This window comes from Leptodactylus fuscus, chromosome 3 (genome assembly GCF_031893055.1).
Source record: "Leptodactylus fuscus isolate aLepFus1 chromosome 3, aLepFus1.hap2, whole genome shotgun sequence".
Taxonomy (NCBI): Eukaryota; Metazoa; Chordata; class Amphibia; order Anura; family Leptodactylidae; genus Leptodactylus; species Leptodactylus fuscus.
This window is the reverse complement of record NC_134267.1, coordinates 57,938,426-57,965,306: the sequence shown is the minus strand read 5'-3', so window position 1 is coordinate 57,965,306 and position 26,881 is coordinate 57,938,426. Positions and strand designations below refer to the sequence as shown.

The 26,881-nt window shown below is 45.0% G+C and overlaps 1 protein-coding gene across 1 annotated transcript in view; it reads right to left on the bottom strand.

Annotated features, from left to right (window-relative positions):
- ADGB (androglobin) overlaps positions 1-16,694 on the bottom strand; it is a 214,934-nt gene extending 198,240 nt beyond the window's left edge. Inside the window, exon 1 of the mRNA XM_075267640.1 lies at positions 16,621-16,694. Within this exon, the coding sequence (XP_075123741.1) occupies positions 16,621-16,694 (74 nt within the window). The remainder of the gene's footprint in view (positions 1-16,620) is intronic.
- Positions 16,695-26,881: the final 10,187 nt, after the last annotated feature.

The window sequence follows — 26,881 nt, the reverse complement described above, 5'->3', positions numbered from 1 at the left end:
AAAAATGCAACATATTTTTTAGCTGTGCTTTGCTATGTGGGGCCTTATCTTTCGGCAGCACAAGGTCCTCGAGAACTAGGGCCCAGGTATGACAGCTACCTCTGCATATTGTATAGCTATGGTTCTCAGGCACTAGGGCCCAGGTATGACTGCTACCTCTGCATATTGTATAGCTATGGTTCTCAGGCACTAGGGCCCAGGTATGACTGCTACTTCTGCATATTGTATAGCTATGGTTCTCAGGCACTAGGGCCCAGGTATGACTGCTACTTCTGCATATTGTATAGCTATGGTTCCCAGGCACTAGGGCCCAGGTATGACAGCTACCTCTGCATATTGTATAGCTATGGTTCTCAGGCACTAGGGCCCAGGTATAACTGCTACCTCTGCATATTGTATAGCTATGGTTCTCAGACACTAGGGCCCAGGTATGACTGCTACTTCTGCATATTGTATAGCTATGGTTCTCAGGCACTAGGGCCCAGGTATGACTGCTACCTCTGCATATTGTATAGCTATGGTTCTCAGGCACTAGGGCCCAGGTATAACTGCTACTTCTGCATATTGTATAGCTATGGTTCCCAGGCACTAGGGCCCAGGTATGACTGCTACTTCTGCATATTGTATAGCTATGGTTCTCAGACACTAGGGCCCAGGTATGACTGCTACTTCTGCATATTGTATAGCTATGGTTCTCAGGCACTAGGGCCCAGGTATGACTGCTACCTCTGCATATTGTATAGCTATGGTTCCCAGGCACTAGGGCCCAGGTATGACTGCTACATCTGCATATTGTATAGCTATGGTTCTCAGGCACTAGGGCCCAGGTATGACTGCTACTTCTGCATATTGTATAGCTATGGTTCCCAGGCACTAGGGCCCAGGTATGACTGCTACTTCTGCATATTGTATAGCTATGGTTCTCAGGCACTAGGGCCCAGGTATGACTGCTACTTCTGCATATTGTATAGCTATGGTTCTCAGGCACTAGGGCCCAGGTATGACTGCTACTTCTGCATATTGTATAGCTATGGTTCCCAGGCACTAGGGCCCAGGTATGACTGCTACTTCTGCATATTGTATAGCTATGGTTCTCAGGCACTAGGGGCCAGGTATAACTGCTACCTCTGCATATTGTATAGCTATGGTTCCCAGGCACTAGGGCCCAGGTATGACTGCTACTTCTGCATATTGTATAGCTATGGTTCTCAGGCACTAGGGCCCAGGTATGACTGCTACCTCTGCATATTGTATAGCTATGGTTCCCAGGCACTAGGGCCCAGGTATGACTGCTACCTCTGCATATTGTATAGCTATGGTTCTCAGGCACTAGGGCCCAGGTATGACTGCTACTTCTGCATATTGTATAGCTATGGTTCTCAGGCACTAGGGCCCAGGTATGACTGCTACCTCTGCATATTGTATAGCTATGGTTCTCAGGCACTAGGGCCCAGGTATGACTGCTACTTCTGCATATTGTATAGCTATGGTTCCCAGGCACTAGGGCCCAGGTATGACTGCTACTTCTGCATATTGTATAGCTATGGTTCCCAGGCACTAGGGCCCAGGTATGACTGCTACTTCTGCATATTGTATAGCTATGGTTCCCAGGCACTAGGGCCCAGGTATGACTGCTACTTCTGCATATTGTATAGCTATGGTTCTCAGACACTAGGGCCCAGGTATGACTGCTACTTCTGCATATTGTATAGCTATGGTTCTCAGGCACTAGGGCCCAGGTATGACTGCTACATCTGCATATTGTATAGCTATGGTTCTCAGGCACTAGGGCCCAGGTATGACTGCTACCTCTGCATATTGTATAGCTATGGTTCTCAGGCACTAGGGGCCAGGTATGACTGCTACTTCTGCATATTGTATAGCTATGGTTCTCAGGCACTAGGGGCCAGGTATGACTGCTACCTCTGCATATTGTATAGCTATGGTTCTCAGGCACTAGGGCCCAGGTATGACTGCTACTTCTGCATATTGTATAGCTATGGTTCCCAGGCACTAGGGCCCAGGTATGACTGCTACCTCTGCATATTGTATAGCTATGGTTCTCAGGCACTAGGGCCCAGGTATGACTGCTACTTCTGCATATTGTATAGCTATGGTTCTCAGGCACTAGGGCCCAGGTATGACTGCTACTTCTGCATATTGTATAGCTATGGTTCCCAGGCACTAGGGCCCAGGTATGACTGCTACTTCTGCATATTGTATAGCTATGTTTCTCAGGCACTAGGGCCCAGGTATGACTGCTACCTCTGCATATTGTATAGCTATGGTTCTCAGGCACTAGGGCCCAGGTATGACTGCTACTTCTGCATATTGTATAGCTATGGTTCTCAGGCACTAGGGCCCAGGTATGACTGCTACCTCTGCATATTGTATAGCTATGGTTCCCAGGCACTAGGGCCCAGGTATGACTGCTACTTCTGCATATTGTATAGCTATGGTTCTCAGGCACTAGGGCCCAGGTATGACAGCTACCTCTGCATATTGTATAGCTATGGTTCTCAGGCACTAGGGCCCAGGTATAACTGCTACCTCTGCATATTGTATAGCTATAGTTCTCAGGCACTAGGGCCCAGGTATGACTGCTACTTCTGCATATTGTATAGCTATGGTTCTCAGGCACTAGGGCCCAGGTATGACTGCTACCTCTGCATATTGTATAGCTATGGTTCCCAGGCACTAGGGCCCAGGTATGACTGCTACTTCTGCATATTGTATAGCTATGGTTCCCAGGCACTAGGGCCCAGGTATGACTGCTACTTCTGCATATTGTATAGCTATGGTTCTCAGGCACTAGGGCCCAGGTATAACTGCTACCTCTGCATATTGTATAGCTATGGTTCTCAGGCACTAGGGCCCAGGTATGACAGCTACCTCTGCATATTGTATAGCTATGGTTCTCAGGCACTAGGGCCCAGGTATGACTGCTACTTCTGCATATTGTATAGCTATGGTTCTCAGGCACTAGGGCCCAGGTATGACTGCTACTTCTGCATATTGTATAGCTATGGTTCTCAGGCACTAGGGCCCAGGTATGACTGCTACTTCTGCATATTGTATAGCTATGGTTCTCAGACACTAGGGCCCAGGTATGACTGCTACCTCTGCATATTGTATAGCTATGGTTCTCAGGCACTAGGGCCCAGGTATGACTGCTACCTCTGCATATTGTATAGCTATGGTTCTCAGGCACTAGGGCCCAGGTATGACTGCTACTTCTGCATATTGTATAGCTATGGTTCTCAGGCACTAGGGCCCAGGTATGACTGCTACTTCTGCATATTGTATAGCTATGGTTCCCAGGCACTAGGGCCCAGGTATGACTGCTACTTCTGCATATTGTATAGCTATGGTTCTCAGGCACTAGGGCCCAGGTATGACTGCTACTTCTGCATATTGTATAGCTATGGTACTCAGGCACTAGGGCCCAGGTATGACTGCTACCTCTGCATATTGTATAGCTATGGTTCCCAGGCACTAGGGCCCAGGTATGACTGCTACCTCTGCATATTGTATAGCTATGGTTCCCAGGCACTAGGGCCCAGGTATGACTGCTACTTCTGCATATTGTATAGCTATGGTACTCAGGCACTAGGGCCCAGGTATGACTGCTACTTCTGCATATTGTATAGCTATGGTTCTCAGGAACTAGGGCCCAGGTATGACTGCTACTTCTGCATATTGTATAGCTATGGTTCCCAGGCACTAGGGCCCAGGTATGACTGCTACCTCTGCATATTGTATAGCTATGGTTCCCAGGCACTAGGGCCCAGGTATGACAGCTACCTCTGCATATTGTATAGCTATGGTTCCCAGGCACTAGGGCCCAGGTATGACTGCTACTTCTGCATATTGTATAGCTATGGTTCCCAGGCACTAGGGCCCAGGTATGACTGCTACTTCTGCATATTGTATAGCTATGGTTCTCAGGCACTAGGGCCCAGGTATAACTGCTACCTCTGCATATTGTATAGCTATGGTTCTCAGGCACTAGGGCCCAGGTATGACAGCTACCTCTGCATATTGTATAGCTATGGTTCTCAGGCACTAGGGCCCAGGTATGACTGCTACTTCTGCATATTGTATAGCTATGGTTCTCAGGCACTAGGGCCCAGGTATGACTGCTACTTCTGCATATTGTATAGCTATGGTTCTCAGGCACTAGGGCCCAGGTATGACTGCTACTTCTGCATATTGTATAGCTATGGTTCCCAGGCACTAGGGCCCAGGTATGACTACTTCTGCATTCCTATATCATACCAAAGTCCAGGTATGACCACTACCTCAGCCCCTTGTATAGCTATACTTCAAAGGCGCCAGGGCCCATGTATAACTTTTATAGGTATGCTTCTCAATCACTGGGGCCCAGGTATGACTGCAAACACTGCACCCCCTATAGCTATGCTTCTTGACACTAGGGCTCAGGTGTGACTGCTACGTTTGCACCATCTATAGCTATGCTTCTCAGGCACCAGGGTCCAGGTAAGATTGCTACCTCTGCACCTCCTATAGCTATGCTTGTCAGGCACCAGGGTCCAGGTATGATTGCTACCTCTGCACCTCCTATAGCTATGCTTGTCAGGCACCAGGGCCCAGGTTCCTCAGCACTCCCTTTACCTATGTTGCTAGATTGCACCTGGGTGCTACCATATTAGACAGTTAGGGTAAGTTCACATGAGGTTTCAATAGGTGCCGTTTTTTTGGTCAGGGTTTTGAGGCGAATACGGCCTAAAAACTCTGACCAAAAAACTCTGTGTGAACTTACCCTTAAAGCATAAAGAGAGCTTGAGGATGAAAGGGCCCTTTTGCAGTTTTTGTTCTGGACCCCTCAAACAACACCTGTGCAGATACTGAAGCTAGATAGACAATGTCAATAAGCTGATTAGTTATTGTTAGTTTAATGATCACTAAGAATCCTATAACAGAATAACTGATATAATATAACCCCAGGACACATTATTGCTGCATACTAATCAATAAAAATACTATATCCTTTGCTCCATGTGACCCTCCTAAGCCTTTCAGAAACATACCTTTAACTTCCCCCAACCTAGTTGTTAAATATTCTGGAGGTTTATCTAGTAATGCGGCTGTCACTATGTAATGATAGCAGTTGAACGCTTTCACTATGCAGCGTGTAATTGATTTTTGTGACTTAGTCAGGTTGTGCTTACTTTGTTGGCAGTATAGTTAAGCAGGCGTAACAACATGTAATACTTGTAATGAGAAGTGGAAGCAGCCTAAAGACTTTGATTAATTTTTACATGATATTTGGATCTCTTCAGAACACCTTGTCCTCCCATCTGTTGCTGAGGCATATAAAGCTGACTGCCTGCACTGCAGTCTGTCACGTTGGCATTTTTTACACCTTTTATTTCTTTTCTTTTTTAAAATGGCATCCCTGTTGAGACACATATTAAATTGGCACCATCATCAAATAGCCTTGAAAGGCAGATGGAAGTGTAAGGGCATGCATAATGATTTCAAACTCCAGCATATCCACCTTGTAATGTACTGCAGAGGTTAAGCATTTGTATGGTTTTTGGCGTTTGTTACATTCCCCCATCTTAAAGCAATAACATTCTGAATTGAAGGTTATTGGCCATGTCTTGAATAATTGCTATAGAAATAGTAAAAAGATTCTTTTACATTGTGGTCATAAGATCAGCAGACATGCTATATGAGTTACCGTATATGGCTGTCCAGCACCAGGGGTGACCATAGCCCCTCAGCCCCAAGAGGTGGAAACAGAAATGTGATGTGGAGCACAGATGGACCGAATTACTACCCTGGTGACTACACCACATGGGGCTTGAAGGGACTTATACCATTACACTTTCAGAAATGCATCAACTGAACAATATTACACAAAGAAGAGTTTATCCTTGGCTCATACAATAAATTTTCTGTACTGTGAAGTATTAGTTCATTGTTATTACATTTTGTACTGCTGTATATGAAAAGAAAGAAAGGAACTCCCACCTGCTGTTCTGCTCAAGGGCCTTCACCATCCCCCTAAGGTCATGGGACCTGTGGCAGCCACTATGGCTGCTGCTATATAGGTAGTTACGCCACTGGGTGAAGTGTTATAGTTTGTAGATTGCAGCTGGTAGCTATGAATTTTTAAAGGGGCTGTCTAGCAAAAAAATTTGCAATATAAACATTTTTCTTATATACTATCAATAAAAGTGTCAACAACTTACATGACTATTTTGCCCCTTTCTTCTTGATAGGAAGCTATGTTACCACACTGTTCCTAAGATGTCTCTAAATGTTACTTACAATTTTATAACATGTCTTTGCATCAGTTGGAAACATTATTGTCAGATCACCCCTTTAACTATCTCTACCAAGAGCGTACATCTCCACAGAAATCCAGAAAATCTGTGTCACAAGTGTGTAGGCAGGTGGGTGTCATAAATATGGCAGGGGCACTATCTTCTCAGTGGAATTACATCAGAAAACTGCCAAAATGTATGCAGAATTTCTTATGTTTGGCTGTAACAAGGAACACTGAAAAAAGTATATAGAAATATACTGGAGCACATATTGGCACCCTGTATAGCAGAGAAAGAAACTTTATGTTAGGTTGGGCCGGGGCCTCCTCTGTGCTACGCGGAAGCTCCCGGCCCGCTCTGTGTCCAGCGCTGCTAGTTCCGGCACAGGATAGGCTGGAAGCCTCCGCTGGAGTTGGCGGAGGTTCTGGTTTTCCCCTGGCACCGGAGCCAGCACTTCCAGGTCAGGAATTATTCATTACTCCACGATATCAGCTCCCTAGCATCCCTGCTCTTGGATTCCCTTGATTGTTTGACCCGGCTTGCCTTACGGACCTCTCCTCCGTGATCCTGATTTGGTACCTTCCTGACCTCCTGTGTATAACCTTTGGCTTCCACCTGACCTCCCTTTTGGATCCTGATTTGGCTACTCCATTGACCTCCTGTGTATGACCCGGCTTCCCTGACTACCCTTCTGCCTCTGCCTTCTGCAACCACGTGACCTCCAGTTATTGACCTGGCTTGCTTGACCACGGAATTGTTCCTCGGATATCTGTGTGTATTCCCTAGATTACCCTCCTGCTCATCTGCGACTCCATTCCTTCCCGCTCTCTTGGACTTCACTCTAAGGTTAGTGTCTGGGTACTTCTGGGTCCTCCTTCTTGGGGTTCGCTGGGTGTGCGTCGCTCTCTGGGTGGTTACGGATCCGAGTCTCGGACTATTACCAAGTCCAACTCCACCATCAAGAGCTCTGGTGAAGAACTCCAGGGCCTGGTTCCGCTCTAGATGGGAGAGCGTAGCACACCCAGGACTGTTTTTGCCTCAGTGTTTGGGGATTCTAGTTTCCCAGGACTTACTGAGTTATAGAAGAGGACAGAGAAGACACCCCAGGCAGCATGTTATCTCCAATGAGAACAGAAAGACCAATCACAAAAAGTCAACATACTTCTCAACATAGTTTGAAGAAGAGTCAGGAGGTCCCAGTACACATTAAACAGTCAGATACTCAGCAAAACAGGGACATTACTTTGGGATGGGGGAACCAATAACTCCTGCAGTTACAACTATGTGCAGTAGTTGTATAAATTTATATAGGGTGTTTCAGTTTTATGAGGTTATAGTATTGTGTTGTTATAGGGATGGCCGAGTTTAGGAATGGATGTAACTTCCTGTCTTATCTCTCTCTTCCTCTTTCTCTTGCCACAAGGACAGGAGGAAACATTTCCCATGTTTTAATCACTATTTTACAACTGCTTATTTTATGTTTACCTGTATAATGTATGTATTCTTATATCTCTTCCTTGTTTGATATAGTATTTGGCTCCATGTACTATTCTAAGATGACTTTGCTAAGTTAACATTGGCATTATCCTTCTAAGCCAAGGAAAGGACAATCCTTCTGCCATGTTGAGTGGTTTCCTTCATATGAGTTTTTCCCCTCCCCTGAATGGCTGTAGCATGGCACTTCATGAGTCAGGGTTCGCAAGTTTGCTCCATATGTCATAGCATTTGCCTCAACATTTAATTTTAAAGTCATTTGTTCAAATAAGTGTGGAAATAATTTAGTGAAATTTAAAGGGATTCTACCACTAAAACACATTTTTTTCTAGTTACCACGTCGGAATAGCCTTTAGAAAGGCTATTCGTCTCCTACCTTTAGAAGTGCTCTCCGCCGCGCCGTTCGTTCAAATTACCGGTTTGTACCGGTATGCTAATTAGTTCTCTCGCAGCGATGGGGGCGTCCCCATTGCAGCTCGAAAACCGACCGCAGCGCCGCCTCTATGGTCTTCTGTATCCTCCCCTTGCTTCTTCAGCGTACTGTCGGACGCCTGTGCAGTACGCTCTGTTCGGTGAAGATTGCCGAACGTACTGCGCATGCGCGAAATTGCAGTGCCCACACTATGGCTGGAACCGCAATTTCGCGCATGCGCAGTACGTTCGGCAATCTTCGCCGAACAGAGCGTACTGCACAGGCGTCCGACAGTACGCTGAAGAAGGAAAGGGAGGATACCCAAGACCATAGAGGCGGCGCTGCGGTCGGTTTTCGAGCTGCAATGGGGACGCCCCCATCGCTGCTCCTGCGATGGGGACGCCCCCATCGCTGCGAGAGAACTAATTAGCATACCGGTACAAACCGGTATTTTGAACGAATGGCGCAGCGGAGAGCACTTCCAAAGGTAGGAGACGAATAGCCTTTTTAAAGGCTATTCCGACGTGTTAACTAGAAAAAAATGTGTTTTAGTGGTAGAATCCCTTTAAATTAAAAAAGCAATTATAAAGAGAATCAGATTTATGTAATAAAGTGTCACATGGCCCATTTGTAAACTGTCACAGCTTTGATTTTGCGGTTGACGCTAGGTTCACACTAGCGTTCAGGTCTCCGTTCTGTAGTTTCTGTCTTCTGTATGCAGAAGACGGAAAGCTGTCAGACCGAGTCCGGCCGCTCTCTGCCGCGAAACCGGTTTTGTTAAACCGGACACAGAGTACTGCATGTCCGACTCTGTGTCCGATTTTTTTAAAAAAAAAACGGCTGAGGAGATCATAAAATGCTCACTGGCGCTTACGGCCGGACATCATTCAAACCCATTCACATGAATGGGTATGAAAGAGTCCTGCAGGTTTCCGTCTCCTGCCTCTGTTTTGTGCAGGAAACAGAAACCTGCAGAACGGAGACCGAGCGCAGATGTGAACGAGCCCTGAGGAGTCAGGTGGAAGTTACAGACAAGTTATTATGGATTTATTTTAACCCCTTTCCACCAGTGACATTTTTTGATTTTTGTATTTGACTCCTCCCATTCCAAACCCCACTTCCTATCTTGCTGATTTAAATAAAGCTGTAGCCATTATGACAGCCAAAATAAAGTGTTTGTGCATTTATTCCAAAGCCAATGTTTAGGGTAGTTTGGATTGTTTTAGGAAAGAGTGAAGGTCCATCCCATATCCATGGAGCTTTTGGGATCAAGGCCGTATTAGGGCTCGTTCACACGGAGTAAACGCGGCAGGCAATGTGCCGCGTTTACGGGACGTTTGTGCCGCGATTTTGACGGTGCATGTTTGCGGTCGTGTTAGCGTCGCGTAAACGCGCATTAACGTGACCGCAAACATGCACCGTTAAAATTGCGACGCAAACGTCCCATAAACGCGGCACATTGCGTGCCGCGTTTACTCCGTGTGAACGAGCCCTTAGAGAGGATATTATTGATGCTGTATTCTCTATTCAATATTGTTCTAAACATGATGTAGTTGTGAGGATGACCAATGGTTATTCATTTGCTGTTTAGTAATAGCTATCTACTGACTCTTGGTTTCAACTTTAGAAACAGATTTGTTAAGTGATATAAGTATATAATACATATAATGGCTTCAGTAATAATAAATGTATCTCTGTGATTATTTTACTCTTAGGATCTTCAATTTGTTTTATACTCGTGTGTGAGTTTTACAGTTTTTGTGCTGTGCATTTTTGCTCAAGAGCAAATCTATACAGTACATGTTGCTTGTGTCTACATTATGTATAAAGTATACTTGTTCATTCAATCACATTTCTGGTTTTCTCTCTGCAGCCTTGAATTTTACATAGTGATGTACATGTATGAAGGAACAAGGTGCTTAACCTTCCTATTAATATACTATGAGAGTTGTGGTGCTCTCAACATGTGGATGGAGAAATCTGAACAGATTTACACTGCCATGAGGGTAAAGCCACACTTAGCTAGGCCTCCATGGTCATGACAGGGAGTGGCTACCTATATGGTGTGTGTGTGTGTGTGTGTGTGTCCTTGTATGAACACAATTACATAATAAGTATAAACAAGGAAACTTTTTGCTCACTTGGCATCTTCAGCGTCAGTGAATTGAACCACAACCTAAAAAACAGAAACTATAAGAAAATATAGTTGTCAGTTACGATCTGCAATTTTACAAAATAATATGACAGCAACGTGTCATCCTATAGTACACTGAAAATAAAGACGCCAAGCAGGGACTTTGTTAATACACAATCTTAAGGGCTCTTCCTCACAGATGGACAGCACTTGCTTGAAATGTTTTTGGACTTGGGAAGAGACACAACAGTCACCTGTCAGACAGCCTAAGTGTCATGTAGCCATTGCATTACAATGCAGAAAAGTGCAGAGTCCCTTTAATTCAGACCTCTGCAGCTGTAATGTAATGCTCTTGTCTACAATGTGTATGTCGCCTTGAATCCAAATCAAGGTAAAGAACGCTACAAATAGATCAGGTTTTAGGTCAATCAATACATCTATACCAGGAATTGCAGTCCTTGTGTCAACAGGACTAATGACATGTGTTGGAAAGTAATATGTCAGCTTGAGAACCTGTTAGCTCAAAAACTAAGAAGAAAAACAATAGGATAAGGACATAAGGATTATACTAAATGTTCTGAAAGCCAACAATATATGTTATTATAATATATGTTCTAAATTGGCAGCATGTTCAGATTTTCTATTCACACTGTGTTTACATTGTGGTTTTTTGGCTTATGTACGGGGTATACTTCAAACATTTCCATAATGCTCTATCGGTTATTCCCACCTTAGCAAAGTGTTGCATAGATTGGAAGAGCAGCTCCAAAGTTCTGGCATCACCAATTCACTGAGAGTCAGAGTGTCAACGGGAGGATAGGAGCAAGAGTTCTGGCCTTTCCAGTTACCTGCCCCAAAAGTAAATGGCTCTTGGGGAACAGCTTATTTAATAGTATTGAAACTTAACCAATGCCGGGAATGAACTGGTAAACTTTAATATTCCCCATTAAGAACTCCTGAAACCAATTAAGTACAATATCACAACTTGCTAGCAAAACCCATACAAAAATCTGCAAATAATAACACAAAGAATTTGTGGCCTCAAATAAACACACATACAATATCTCCTGGTGACACTAAACAGTATCATAACAATAACAGTATTCCCTCCAGAGGCATTGAGAGGCAGACTGAAAAATACCTCTGGCACTGTGTGAACAGACCTTTACTGAGATTTTCTGCATACCATTTAAAATATAGTAAGTTGCTCCTTTTCTGCTCCCCTGGAACAAACAAATGTATTCTTAGGCTAAGTTCACACAGGGAGCATAATGGCGGATTTTGGCACCGAGAGTGATGCGGGGAGCCGCATCACTCTCAGGCCAAAACCAGCCTGCTACGACTGTCGCCCAATCCAACAGTCGCAGCTTCCCCCTCCGGAGTAGGCTCAAATGAATGGGCCGACTCCGGAGGTCGCTGCCACCAGGCGAATGCCGCAGCTCAACAAGCCGCGGAATCCACCTGAAGAAAGGGCAGCCTGCTTCTTTTTTCCATGAACGACAACAAAAAAGTAGCCTGGCGGTCTCCATAGACCACCAGTGTGAGGGGGCAGATTATGACATGGATTACGCGCCATAATCCGCCCCCTCTGTGCCCATGTGAACTAGCCCTTAATCTACATTCAATGTTATTCTCTAAAATCCATGTGAAAAAAAAACTCCATGTGAACAAGCCCTTATACTATATTATAGTCCGTATACTGCATTATTCAAATTTGTGAAAGTGAACTGAAAATCCTGAACTGGCAATTGAAACTCTGGTTAGATGAAGAATATATAAGGATTATTGTAATAGATTATATGATTGGTAATAGGTGGTCATATGGACATTCAGGCGTGGTTACCATTTGGTGCCTGTGGGCATGAAGATGAATATGTCTCTAAGGGTGCATTCACACTAAGTATACGCTGAGCTGATTCTGAACGTAAAACACGTTCAGAATCAGCGCGAACAAAGCAGATCCCAATCATTTCAATGGGAGCCGGCATACGTGCGCTCCCCATTTAAATGAATGGGCAGCTTTTTTCCCTATTGGTTTCAATGTTGTAGGCTTTTCACAACTGATATAGGTGAGCATAATATCATCCTCACTATCTGTTATAATTGTGTGCTGTATTACACTATTGGTGCCGGCGCTGTGTTTTTTCTGTTTCTATACTTCATAAGTGGTTGAAAGCCATAGTCAGCCAGAAGTAGTAAATGAAAAAAGTCAGTAACCGAATTCCTATAAAAGTAAAACTATGCACCTAATTTACAATATTACTAACTTTATAAAATAATTGAAAATAATTAATCATTTGATTTTGACACCATTCAAAACTAGCCCAGAATCTGAACCAAGCGGCAGCGGGGAGAACTGCTCCATTCAGATAATGGCGTAAAGTGGAGGAAGACATCACTTTCTACAAAATGGCCTTCAATGGATGATTTTCTAAGTCTCTACCCAGGATTGCCCTTTATAACTGTTTTGTACATCTACTTATACTCTGTGCGTCTTATTGTGCATCTTACTATGAGTGTGAGGCAGCCTTCACACGGAGTAAACGCTCTGCTCATTCTGAACATAAACTTGTTAAAACCGATGCCATTGATTTCTATGGGTAGCGGCATACGCGTGCTCCCCATTGAAATCAATGGGAGGCATTTTTACCTATTGCTTTCAATGTGATACGCGCGTATGCCGGCACCCATAGAAATCAATGGCATCTGTTTTAACGCTGCTCATTCTGAACGAGATTACGTTCAGAATGAGCGGAGCGTTTACTCCGTGTGAAGGTTCCCTTATGTTGATTTATTAGTTGTGTATACGCTCATGACCATATGTTGTAACACAGTCATTGTGTTAACTATAATCTGTTCCTTTCTGGAAAAAGGACATTGTGTTGATTGTTAAACTGCAGTCCGTCTCTTTGTCATTGAGTCCGCCAGGGGAGAGATTGGCGCAGAACCTAATCTCAGCTATAAATTTGGCAAAATCCCACATAATACAGAAGTGAACCATATAACAACAACACATCGTAAACTAAAACTGATTTCTTACCTCACACAGTGTTAGCAGAGAACATAATAATAACATCATATTTGTTTTGGTACATAGGTTGCCGCATCTCCATAGTGGCATCATTATATCATAGTATCATACCACTACATTAAAGGGGTTGTCCAGGTGAACCCGTTTTTGCAAGGATGCCAAGAAAGGTGAAAAAAATAAAAACATACTCACTTGTGCTCCGATGTTTCTCACTACGGTTCGGTACTGCTGCTCCCGGGGGGAGGATTGGCCTCAGAGGTCACATGCGGCGGGGATTTTCTCCAAAACAAGACCCCCGGGAGCAACAGTACCAGACCATGTTTTTGTTTTTTTTTTTTCACCTTCCCCTAAACTCCTTTAAACAGCTTATTATCCCACAAACAGTGGTAGCACTGACCACTAGATTGCTAGCACATAACAAATGCCATAGAGGCAGGATAGCTAACATCTTAGCTTAGAGATCCCCCTTACGTCTCTCTATAAATCCCTTAAGGGACTCTATCAGCAAAATCATGCTGATAGAGCCCCACATATGCGTGAATAGCCTTTAAAAAGGCTATTCAGGCACCGTAAAAGTTATATTAAACTACCCCCCCGTTTTAAAATAAAACCCTAAAAAAGAATGTTATCTACTTACACATCGTGCATGCTGGGCGGGCATTCAGGGTGCGCCGTCTTCTTCATCCACGCCTCTTCTTCCTGCGATGTCCTCCGGTCCCATCCTCCTCCGGTGCTCGCGAACTGACACTGATAAAAAAAAAATGGCCTGGGTGGCATAGTAGCAGCCGCATGCTACTGCGCATGCGCCCAGGCCATTTTTTAATATCAGTGTCCGCTCACGAGCGCCAGAAGAGGACGGGACCGGAGGACATCGCATGAAGAAGAGGCGTGGATGAAGAAGAAAACACACCCTGAAAGCCCGCCCACAGTGCATGATGCGTAAGTAGATAACATTCTTTTTTAGGGTTTTATAACGGGGGGGTAGTTTAATATAACTTTTACGGTGGATGAATAGCCTTTTTAAAGGCTATTCACGCATATGTGGGGCTCAGTGGCGTAACTAGGAATGGCGGGGCCCCGTGGCGAACTTTTGACATGGCCCCCCCCCCCCCAACTAACGCCGAAGACCTCAACCGACCCCCTCCTCAGAACTCTATTATGTCCATTAGTGTCCCCTGCACACAGTATTAACCCCATTAGTGTCCCCTGCACACAGTATTATACTCCATAGTGTCCCCTGCACACAGTATTAACCCCAATAGTGTCCCCTGCACACAGTATTAACCCCAATAGTGTCCCCTGCACACAGTATTAACCCCAATAGTGTCCCCTGCACACAGTATTAACCCCAATAGTGTCCCCTGCACACAGTATTAACCCCAATAGTGTCCCCTGCACACAGTATTAACCCCAATAGTGTCCCCTGCACACAGTATTAATCCCAATAGTGGCCCCTGCACACAGTATTAACCCCAATAGTGGCCCCTGCACACAGAATTAACCCCAATAGTGGCCCCTGCACACAGTATTAACCCCAATAGTGTCCCTCTGTGGACATCCATAAACAATTATTATACTCTGGGGTCTTTTCAGACCCCAGAGTATAATAATCGGAGACCCGGGGGAATAAAAACATTTAAAAAAACAAAAACAGTTGCTTACCTGTGCCCGGCTCCTAGGCTGTCGGCTACCGGCTGCCGCTCTTGTCCTGCATTAATGACGTCGGACGTCACATGACCCGGGAAGCAGACCCGGGTCATGTGACGTCAGACACGAATGAGGGAGGCCGGAGGCAGGATCGTGGAGAGGTAAGTAACAGTGTTTGTTATGTTCCTTACGTCTCCCGGTCCGCTGATTATTAGACTCGGGGGTCTGCAATGACCCCCGAGTATAATGATAGTGTTTGTGGGGCCCGTGGTGTCGCTTGCCGATCCCGGCCCAGCCAGGATCAGCAAGTGAATGGGGCCCGTAACGGACTATTTAAAAAAAAAAAAAAAAAAACCCGCAGCGGTAGCGGCTGTCACCGGGCCCCCTAATGGCCCGGGCCCTGTGGCAGCTGCTACTGCTGCTACCACGGTAGTTACGCCCCTGGTGGGGCTCTATCTTGCATAGTGACAGCGGGCAGGAGAAACTTCTATCTCCTGCCCGCTGTGCCCAGGCCCTGTGCCAGCATCTGTACTAGTAGATTGAAGGACCTGAGACATGATGTCATCATGGCGTCATCAAAGGTAATTTAATCTACTAACAGACTCAGTGTCTTTTGTGGGCGGAGCTACCCGGATTGCACAGGTCAGTGTACATTGAGGGGAATGGGTTATAGGCTGTGAGGAAGAGGGTTACATGGGTGTGCAGGCTGTGTGTGAGAAAGTCTGCACCCCCATTCCTTCCTTTCTCACACACAGCCTGCACACCTATGTACCCCTCCTACTCACATTCTGCACCCCCATTCTGCCCTATGTGAACAAGAGGGGTACATGGGCATGCAGGCTATGTGTGAGCAAAGAGGGTGACCTGGGGGTGCAGGCTGTGTGTGAGAAAGAAGGGGGAATGGGGGTGCAGGCTGTGGGTGAGCAAGAGTGTGGTGGAATGGGGGGTGCAGATCACCCTCTTGCTCGCACACAGCTTGCACCCCCATTTCCCCTCTTGCTTATACACACCCTGCACCCCACGTCACCCTCTTCTTCACAAACAGCCTGCACGCCCATGTACCCTTCTTGGAGGGCGCCCCGCCATTCCTAGTTACGCCACTGGCCACATACTAACACATGGTACTGCCGCATATTATACCACCAGTGTGTTACCACATTACTGCTGTCACTGCTACTGTAATATCATCCTTTACTGTTCTCATTATAGTAATACCAATGAACAAAATCGATGACATATTAATGTTCCACAAGTGTGCAGTTCTATAATACACTGCAGAGATGGCAGAGGCAATGCTTGGCACTCTGGTGCCCTCTGCCACAGTATATACCAGTTGCCCATATACATTACTGTAGCAGTGCTGCCACCTGGGCTTTTCTATGGAGGCGCCAATGCAGAGGTAGCAGTGCCCGCTGGAGCCCAGCACTGGCACATAGTAACACAACTTGCAGAATAATGGGCACAGGAGACGTCCATAAGTACGGGACCAGTCACTGCCTGTAACAGCCGGGACCCCAGAGTCAGAAACCCCCCACTATCTAACAAAGTGCCCCAGCAGAGAGTTCTTTGTGTATGGCCCCCCACCCTCTAGGCCCCGCACACTCACTCTCGGGGAGTTTGCCCCATTGCTGAGTGCAGCCGATGCCCGGACTCCTTCTTCTTGGCTTGCTTAGAGGACATGGTGGCGGCTCCGGACCAGTTCTCAGTGCTCAGCTATTCACCTCACTGTAAGCGCCGCGTCTTTATGGTTGCTAGGAAACGAGGGCCGCGCGTCCATGTTGCGGGAGCGCGCACCAAACCGCGTAGGTTACGTCACATTACTGAACCTCGGCGGTGACGTCACGGAGTCTGACCAAGTTCTGTACAATGCTGTCCGGGTCTTGTGCAGACTATGCAGAGCTGCCGGCTTGTGTCTCTCACTACCGCTTAGAATATTCCACCTCATCCATCCGTGCATGAGAATATGTGATACAGATGAGTATATCTATATCTACGACTATAGGCATCACTATACAAGGTCTCTGACGTCATGTAGTGGGCAGTTCTCAGTGTGGCGTCCATACTGGCACACTGCGTCACTTTATGACACCTTCCATATGGATGGGGAGAAGTACAGACTCCAGGGCTTGTCATTGTATAGCACACACTGGTTTACCTGCAGATCTGCCACAAGTCTGATTTTAGCCAAGGCAGAGGCCTATATAGGAGCGCAGCATGGGGGAGGGGGCAAATATGTCCAAGTGGGCCCCCAACTCAGCTATACCCATATTATCACTATCCACTGACCCTATAGAGGTAAGTGCAGGGCCTTACAGACAATTTAGGGCGGGTTCACACCTGCGCCCGGTCTCCACTCTGCAGGTTTCCATCTTCTGCCTGAGAAACTGAACAGGAGACGGAAACCCGGCAGTCAGTTTTCAAACTCATTCACTTGAACGGGTCTGTAAAGTGTCTGCCCGTGAGCGTCTTGTGCCTCTCCGCGGCGAAACCGGTTTTTTTTAACCGAACACAAAGTCCTGCATGTCCAACATTGTGTCTGGTTAAAGAAAAACGGTTTCGCCTTCCCTGGGCCTCAGTGTATTATACTCTGAGACTGGAATACACGCCAGAGTATAACAGTGGTTTGTGGGTGGCGATCCCCAGAAATTTCAGGTTCAGCTAAAACTGAAATTTTTGGCAAATTCTTGATGTAATTTCCCTTTTAGGACATGTCACAGGGGGGGTTATTCTCATCATAGACATTTATGGTATAGTCACAATTTTCTCTCTTATAGGGTCCCACAACCCCAACTTATCTCCCTGGTGCTCTGACCCACATAAATGGAGAGGTAGCTGCTTTTGTAAAGAAAAATCCTTCCTCATTACAACCCAAATAAGAAAGTTAATATGTTACATGAGCATTTTCAGAAAATAGAGAAATTGCTTAATCCTTCTCTCTTCATCCCCCCCCCCCAAAAAAAAGCTTATTAATTATATACTTTACATCTAAGTAGTTATATTACATAATATAACTTGTCTGACCATAACAAGCCCTCATATGGCTACATCAATGGCAAGACAAAAAACATATGGCCGAACTATAAATCTACTTTTTATGAGATGTGCTATTATGTTACTAAAGCAGTGAGACCAATAACAATAAGTCCATATACAGAGATGCCGATAGAAAAACAGGCCTTAATGCTAAAATAGTATTGGTACTTAAGGAGTTAAATCAGCTGAATATGTCACCATGGCAACTGCATCCTCTTACAACCAATAGGATTGCTGGATAGGAATTTGAAAAATCAGTTGTGAGCTGTCAGTTAGTGGATGGGAGAAGACGCACGTCTATGGTTCCTCTCTGCAGCCGGGATGGACTTTGTGGCGAGGTCTTTGGTAAGTGACCGCGATCTAATCCTAATACTGAAGATCTTAAGACATGACCGATCATTACACGGACTGTATTACAGGTAACACTAGGGGGCGACTGTTAATAAATGACCAGTATCAGTCTCTGTTCACATGAGCTTCTCTCTATTCTGCCACATCATTTATGTAACAAATAGGAAACATTTCCATTCATGTCTTTAATCAATTATAATAAGATTTCTTCCTATGTCCGATGGCTTCAGTTGTTATCAGTTATCTCCGCTCAGTCAGGGTTGGGTTGTTATGGGGCAGACAGAAGAGCGCAGTCAGCTCTGCTATACTGTATAGTTATAAAAGTGAGAAGCTGAAAGTCCTGATTTTATATTTCTACCAATAAAACCAATGGCGTCCGTCCTGCCGTCTACTTTCATCCATTGTAAGCCAAAGTCACAGTCTGTCCCCATTTAGTACACACAGTAGGAAACCCTCTCAGCACATAAGCAAAGGTTGACGGTTGACAGATGCCAAGAGCATGGCTGCCGTATACTTGTAGTCAGTTCATAGACAGTAGGAAAGTGTAGGTAATATGTACACTGGGTAATATTTATTTCTACAATGGTGGCCTATGGGTGATATATGCACATATGATGCATGCATATAATACTGTGGGAGGCCCACTATGGCGCATATAATACTGTGTGGGGGCCACTATGAGAATATAATACTGTGTGGGAACCACTATGGCGCATATAATACTGTGTGGAGGCCACTGTAAGGATATGATACTGTGTGGGAGTCACTATGGCGCATATAATACTGTGTGTAGGTCACTATGGCATATATAATACTGTGTGGGGGCCACTGTGGGCATATAATACCATGTGGGCGCCTTTGCGGAGCATATAATGTCACGTGGAGACCACTGTGCAGCATATAATGCTGCGTGAAAGCTACTGTGCAACATATAATGCCGTGTGAAAGCCCCTGCGCAGCGTATAATGCCATGTGGGGGCCACTGCGCAGCATGAATTCTCTCTAGGGAAAGGGTAGGCTGGTACCTGATACACCTGACCCTACTATAAATGCTCATTTTATGATACCTTATTATATTTTTTACTTTTTGTTTCTTCAATAATGATTGAAGTACAGTGATGCCGACCAGTGAAATGGCGGGCTTCCTGAGTCCACCAGAGGAAATTATTGTGAATATTCACCCTCTGTCGATACACAACATTTGTATGTGATATATTACTCCTATCTTAAACTTTGTTTGTAGCTGACATGGTTTTATCCTTGTTTCTACACAGGGCAAAGAACAACAAATTGGTCAGAGGTATTTAAGGTACCATGTATGTAATGTCTGTGTGAATGATGTCCGTGATCATAGCAGGTATGTCTATCTACACCATGTGTAAGGTGGGTATGTTATATTTGAATACACTCACATATATGCATTAGGGACTAACAAGTGATATGAAATTCCCTGGCTTCATCATAAATTTTCTAAAAATTTGGGGTTTGGTAAAACTTCAAATTTTGGAGGTTCACCACCGACAAACTATTATTATACTCTCTGGTCTATTCACTTTTCCCAACACTAATGTAAGTATATCTGTATGTATGTATTTAGATGTTTATTTAGAAATATTTGTACGTTGTATCTCTGTTACCAGAATGTCCTAGTTCACATGAGGCACGGATTGGCGGATTTTGGTCCTGATTCTGATGTGGGAAGTCGCATCAGAATTGGACCAAAATGCGCTTGCCACGACTGTCGCGGCTTCCGACAGTCATGGATTTCCCCTCTGGAGTAGGCTTAAATGAATGGGCCTAGGCCGGAGGGTGCTGCCGTGAGGCGGACGCCGGGGCTGAATCAGCTGCGGAATCCGCCTGAAGAAAGGGCAGCTCGCATGTTCCCGCTCACGGAAAAAAGGGGCTAGTGGTCTACATAGACCTCTATTGTGAGGGGGTGGATTATGACGTGGATTCAGCGCCAAAATCCGCCCCCTCTTGCCCTGTGTGAACAAGCCCTAATTGAAATTGTAGTTATAGATGTAGCATATTTTAAAATTCAGTCTAGCACAATAATTTTCCAGCAACATGCCAGAAGCCTTAGCATGAGCTGCCTATCAATTCAAATGAATTGTCAAGCCGCATCTGCCTCTCTCCTGCACCCCGACCTATCTTCTGCAGTCTATAGTTAAAAGAAAAAAAACTTGGTGGCATAGAGGAGTAATAAAATATCATTACATATTTGGCCCTTTGAAAACCATAGTAGCTTCATGTGGACATGATTCGTGCAGGCAGTGCGCGGCAAGCACACGGACCCCACGCTTTGACAGCACAGTGCTTGCAATTGCGTTTGTATTCCGTCCGGGAGGTCTCCATGCGGACTCTCCACGGACGGAATACAAAAGCAAATGTGAACCAACCCTTAGGCAGGTAGCAAACCAATTTAGATATCTAGCAGAGTTAGAAATAATATCACTTTTTCTTACACGCATGTAGTTTTATTTGTATGGATCTAATAAAAGTTATGTTTTAGGGAAATATCTTTGTATCTACCCAAATAGTAACTGTGGGTATAATGTTTGCTTAGGTAGATGTGTAGTAATTCTGGAGAAGAGGAGAGGTGTGAGGAGAGGAGTGATAGAACGAGTGGACAGAAGAAGTAGGAGGAGAGGAAGGGTAGGAGGAGAGGAGGGCTAATTAAAGAGGTGTAGTATGAGACGAGGGAGCTGTAGGAGAAGAGAGTGGGGAAAAGCATGGATAGGAGAGTGGAAAGAGGTGGGGTAGTTGAAGAGGTGTGGTATGAGGAGAGGAAGCGGTGGGAGAGTGTAAAGAGAACAGTATGTGTAGGAGAGTGGAGAAGTAGTGGGAGAGGAGAGGAGAAGAGGGGAGAGACAAGGAGGGGTGAACTAAAGGAGCGGAGGGGAAGGAAGAAAGGAGGGTTTTGAGGAGGCATAAGCAAGGAGGGGATGTGTGAGGAGATGAAGGATGAGAGGGGAGAAGAAATAGGAGGAGAATATGGGTAGGGGGAGAAGAGTGGTAAGAGAAGAGGAGAAGTAGTTGTAGAGGGATTTTAGAAATTGTGAGGGGGTGGTGTGGAGGAAGGCTAGTTGAAAAGGTGTGGTAATGAGGAGGGGAAGCAGTAGGAGAAGTAGAACCAAGAAAGGTGTAGAGATTTGAGGGGAAGGGGAAGAGGAGGGTTAAAAGTTGAGATAGGATAAGTAGGAGGAGAGCAGTTGAAGAAGGAGAGGAGTGCTAGGAGAAGAGGACAGTTAAGGCCAGAGGAGAGGAGTGGTACAAGGTATAGAAGGAGAGGAGGCATAAGAGGAGAGGAGATGTAGATAGAGGGGACAAGTAGGAGGAGTAGAGAGGAAAGAGAAGGGGAGATGAGAGTAGAAGTAAAGAGACAAGAAATAAGGGGTAAGGGGAGAGAAGAGTAGTGGTAAAAAGAGAGGAAAGGCCTTGCAAAAGGAGAGATGGGGTAATTGGAAAGGAGACAATATAAAAGAAAGAAGTGGAGAGACTAGGAGGGGAGAGGAGTGGAGGGCGAGGATTGGTAGGGGGATGAGGGGTAGGAGGAGATGAGAGGGAAAGAGGGGTAGAATGAGAGACAAAAAGGGGTAGAACGAAAGAAGAGGAAGAAGAGGAGGAGGCATAGGAGAAGAGTCTTGGGAAGGTCTTCAATTTCTATTTTAATTCAGCTTCTGGACAAATGGCATTTGTTCCCCTTTATGGTACTACAGACTATCCTGGGGTTCAGATTTCAGCAGGTAGCAATCCAAATAAGGCAGCTGGCGTATTTTGCAATACTGTCATTATATATCAGATGGTAGTTTTAGTTGTGTGGTCCTAATAACGGTTATGGTTTAGAAATTTATCTTTGTATTTGAACAAATGCTATCTATGGGTATAATGTTTACTTAGGTAGATGGGTAGAAATTCTTGAGATGAGGAGAAGCGAAAGAAGAGGAAGAATAGGAGTAGAGGAGAGAAGGAGTGGGAAGAGGGAATTAGGAGGAGAGGAGTGATAGGAGAAGAGGAGAGGTAGATGCAGAGGAGGAATAGGAGGAGATGGGGGAGAGGACAGCTAGTTGAAGAGGTGTGGTGTGAAGAGAGAAAGCAGTAGGAAAAGAGAGTGGTAGAAAGGCATGGAGAGGAGAGTGGAGGTGGGGAGAAGTCGGGGGAAGGAGGAGAGAAGGGGTAAGGGGACAGGAGGGTTAAAAGGAGAAGAAAGGATGGGTTGGATGATAGGAGCTGAAGAAGGAGAGGAGAGATAGGAGAAGAGAACAGTTAAGCCCAGAGAGGAGAGACAAAAGTTGAAGGAGGAGAGGAAGGCTAACAGGAGAGGAGATGTAAGAAAAGGAGAGAAGTAGGAGGAGTGGGGAGAAATGATAGGAGGAGTTGACAGTAGAAGTAAAGGGATAGGATAAGAGGAGTAAGAGGAGAAAAAGAGTAGTGGCAAAAAGAGAGGAAATGAGGTACAAAAGGAAAGATGGGGTAATCGGAGATGGGACATTAGACATTATGAGGGAAAGGAGTAGTGGATGGAAGAGGATAGAAAGTAAGAGGAGTGGGGAGAGGATTGGTAGGTGAAAGGCACAGGGTGGTACTAGGAGAAAAACAAATGAATAGGAGGAGAAAAGCTGTAAGAAGAGAGGAGTGGTATGATGAGAAGAAGGGTTAGAAGTTAGGAGAAGACAGAAGAAAAAGTGATAGGTGAGGAGAGCAGGGAAAACAGAAAAGGAGACGAGAGTGGGGTTAGGAGCAGAGGAGAGTTGTTACAGCCGGAGAAGAGAGGTGGGATAAGAGAAGAGGAGAGATAGATGGAGATGAGGAGAGAAGAGGAGTAGGATGGGAGGAAGGAGAGACAAGAGGGAGATGACAGGTACAAGAAGATGAGGCATAGGAGAAGAGTACAGTCTTGGGGGTCTTCGATTTGTATTTTAATTTAGCTTTTTGTACAATTGACATCATTATCCTGCATGGTACTGCAATCTATCCTGGGGTTTAGACTTAGATAGGTAGCAAACCAATTTAGCAGATTTTGCAATACTGTCATTATGGCTCAGATGCTGATAGTTTTATCTGTGTGGCCCTAATAAAAGTTGTTTTAGGAATGTATCTTTGTATATACACAGATAGTATCTATGGATATAATGTTTGCTTAGGTAGAGGGTTAGTAACTTTGGAGACGGACATAGTAGGAGAGGACAGAATTAGAAAGAGGAGAAGATGGATAAGAGGAGAGAAGGGATAGAAGAGGAGGAGTAGGTAAAGAGGAGTGGTATTAGGAGATAAAGTGGTAGAAGAAGAATAGTGGAGAAAGGCATGGAGAGGAGAGTGAAAAGAGGAGAGAAGGGCTAGTAGGCGAAGAATGAAAAGAATAATAGGGATAGGCAAAGAGAAGTGAGGTGGGATAGGATGAGAAGAGAAGGGTAAGAGGGCTATGAGAAGCAATGTGGTGTGGAGCAGAGATACTCTATACCAGAAAAGAAAGACGGGGTAGGAGGAGTGAAGAGCAGGGTTAGGAGGCATAGGAGGAGAGGAGAGGTTTGTTAAGTGGAAGGGGAAAGAAAAGTGTCATTGAAGGATAAGAGGAGAGGAGGGGTCAAAGGAGAGGAAGGGTAGGAAGAGAGAGAAGCTGAAGGAGAGGGGAGATGAGGAGTCAGAGAAAAGTAGAGGAGAAAAGGGGTAGTAAAAAACAGGAGGGATAAGAAATTAGATAAGAATAACAGATGAGGAGAGTAGTTATAGGAGGAGAGAATGGGTAGAAGGATAGAAAAGGAGGAGTGGGAGGAAAGTAGGGGTAGGAGAAGAGGAGGTGTAGCAGGAGTGGAGAAGTAGAAGGAAATGAGAGGAGAAGAGATGAAAGGAGAGGAGGGCTAGTTGAAGAGGTGTAGTATGAGATGAAGCAGTAGGAGAAGTGGAGAAAGGCGTGGAGAAAGGCATGGAGAGGTGAGTGGAAAAAGGAGATGATGGGTGGCTGAATACTTGTGGTATGAAGAGTGGAATTGGTACAAGTAGAAGAATGGAGAAAGACATGGAGAAGAGAGTGTAAAGAGGAGAGAAGACAGGCAGAATTGAAAGAAGGGGTAGGTGTCGTGAAGAGGAGAGGTAGGAGGCTTGGAGGAGGAGGAAGAGATGAGAGGAGTGTTAGGAGAGGGGAGGATGGTAGTTTGAAAGGAGCATTAGGAGAATAGATGAGCAATAGAAGGAAAGGATAGGTGATAGGGAAGAAGAGGAAAGAGAAGAGGAAGGATTGATGGAACGGAATGGTAAGGGGAGAAGGAGAATGCGGTAAGATAAGAGGAGAGGAGAAAGGATAGGAGATATAAGCAAAAAGGAGAGGAGAGTAGGGGTCATGGAAGAGGAAGGGTAGGAGCTGATGATAGAAGAAGAGGAGAGTCTTGGGGGTCACCTTCAATTTGTATTCTAATTCAGCTTCTAAGACAATTGATACAGTTATCCTGTACCGTACTACAGACTGTCCTGGGTGTTCATATTTGGGTAGGTAGTAAACCAATTTAGGTACCTAGCCAATTTTGCATTACTGTCATTATGTCTCAGACGCAGGTAGTCTGGACCTTATAAAAGTTATGTTTTAGAAATTTATCTTTGTATCTACACAGATAGAATCTGTGGGTATAATGTTTTCTTAGGTAGATAGTTATTAATTCTGGAGCAGAGGAGAGGATTGTTAGGAGAGGAGGGATGGTAGTTTGAAAGGAGCATTAGGAGGAGAAGAGATGAGCGATCAAAGGAAATATAGGTGATAGGAGAAAGGAGAGGAAAGAGGAGAGGAAGGATAGGAGGAAAGGAATGGTAAGGGGAGAATGAGAAGGGGGTAAGAGGAGAGGGAAAAGTAGTAGGAAAGGAGCATTAGGAGGAGAAGAGATGAGTAATCGAAGGAAATATAGGTGATAGGAAAGAAGAGGAAAGAGGAGAGGAAGGATAGGAGGAAAGGAATGGTAAGAGGAGAGGAGAAAGTAGTAGGAAAGGAGAGGAGATATAAGCAAAAAGGAGAGGAAAGTAGGGGTCATGGAAGAGGAATGGTAGGAGCAGATGGCAGAAGAAGAGGAGAGTCTTGGGGTCACCTTCAATTTGTATTCTAATTCAGCTTCTAAGACAATTGACATAGTTATCCTGTATGATACTACAGTTTGTCCTGGGTGTTCATATTTGGGTAGGTAGTAAACCAACTTAGGTACCTAGCCAATTTTGCATTCTGTCATTGTCGCAGCTGCAGGTAGCCTGGACCTTATAAAAGTTATTTTTTAGAAATTTATCTTTGTATCTACACAGATAGAATCTATAGGTATAATGTTTGCTTAGGTAGATAGTTATTAATTCTGGAGCAGAGCAGAGGTGCGAGGAGAGGAAAGGATGGTAGTTTGAAAGGAGCATTAGGATGAGAAGAGAAGAGCGATCGAAGGAAATATGGGTGATAGGAAAGAGGAGAGGAAGGATAGGAGGAAAGGAATGGTAAGGGGAGAAGGAGAAGGGGTTAAGAGGAGAGGGGAAAGTAGTAGAAAAGGACAGGAGATATAAAGAAAAAAGAGAGGAGAGTGGGGTTATATGATAGAATCTATGGGTATAATGTTATAGTTATTAAACCTGGAGAAGAGGAGAGGTGCAAGGAGAGGATTATTAGGAGAGGAGAGAATGGTAGTTTGAAAGGAGCATTAGGAAGAGAAGAGATGAGTGATCAAAGGAAATATGGGTGATAGGAAAGAAGAGGAAAGAGGAGAGGAAGGATAGGAGGAAAGGAATGGTAAGGGGAGAAGGAGTAGGGGGTAAGAGGAGAGGGAAAAGTAGTAGGAAAGGAGCATTAGGAGGAGAAGAGATGACTTGAGTGATCGAAGGAAATATAGGTGATAGGAAAGAAGATGAAAGAGGAGAGGAAAGATATGAGGAAAGGAATGGTAAGGGGATAAGGAGAAGGGGGTAAGATAAAAGGAGAGGAGAAAGTAGTAGAAAAGGAGATATAAGGAAAAAGGAGAGGAGAGTAGGGGACATGGAAGAGGAAGGGTAGGAGCAGATGATAAAAGAAGAGGAGTCTTGGGGTCACCTTCAATTTGTATTCTAATTCAGCTTCTAAGACAATTGACATAGTTGTCCTGTATGGTACTACAGACTGTTCTGGGTGTTCATATAATGTTTGCTTAGGTAGATAGTTATTAATTCTGGAGTAGAGGAGAGGAGGGATAAGAGGAGAGGAGAGAAGAAGCAGGAGGAGATCAGTGAAAGGAGAAGAGAAGAAGAGAGGTAGGTGAAGAGGAGAGAATGGTTAGAGGAGGAATTGGAGGGGAGTTAGTTAAAGAGGTGTGCTATAAGGAGATGAAGCGGTAGGAAAGAAGAGCAAAGAAAAACACAGAGAGGAGGGATAGGAGGTGAAGAATAGGAGGGATAGAAGAATAGCAGAAGTGAAGTGGGGTAGGATTAGAAGAGAAGGAGAAGAGGGCTATGAGGAGCAGTGTGGTGAGGAGCGGAGAATAAGGAGATGATGG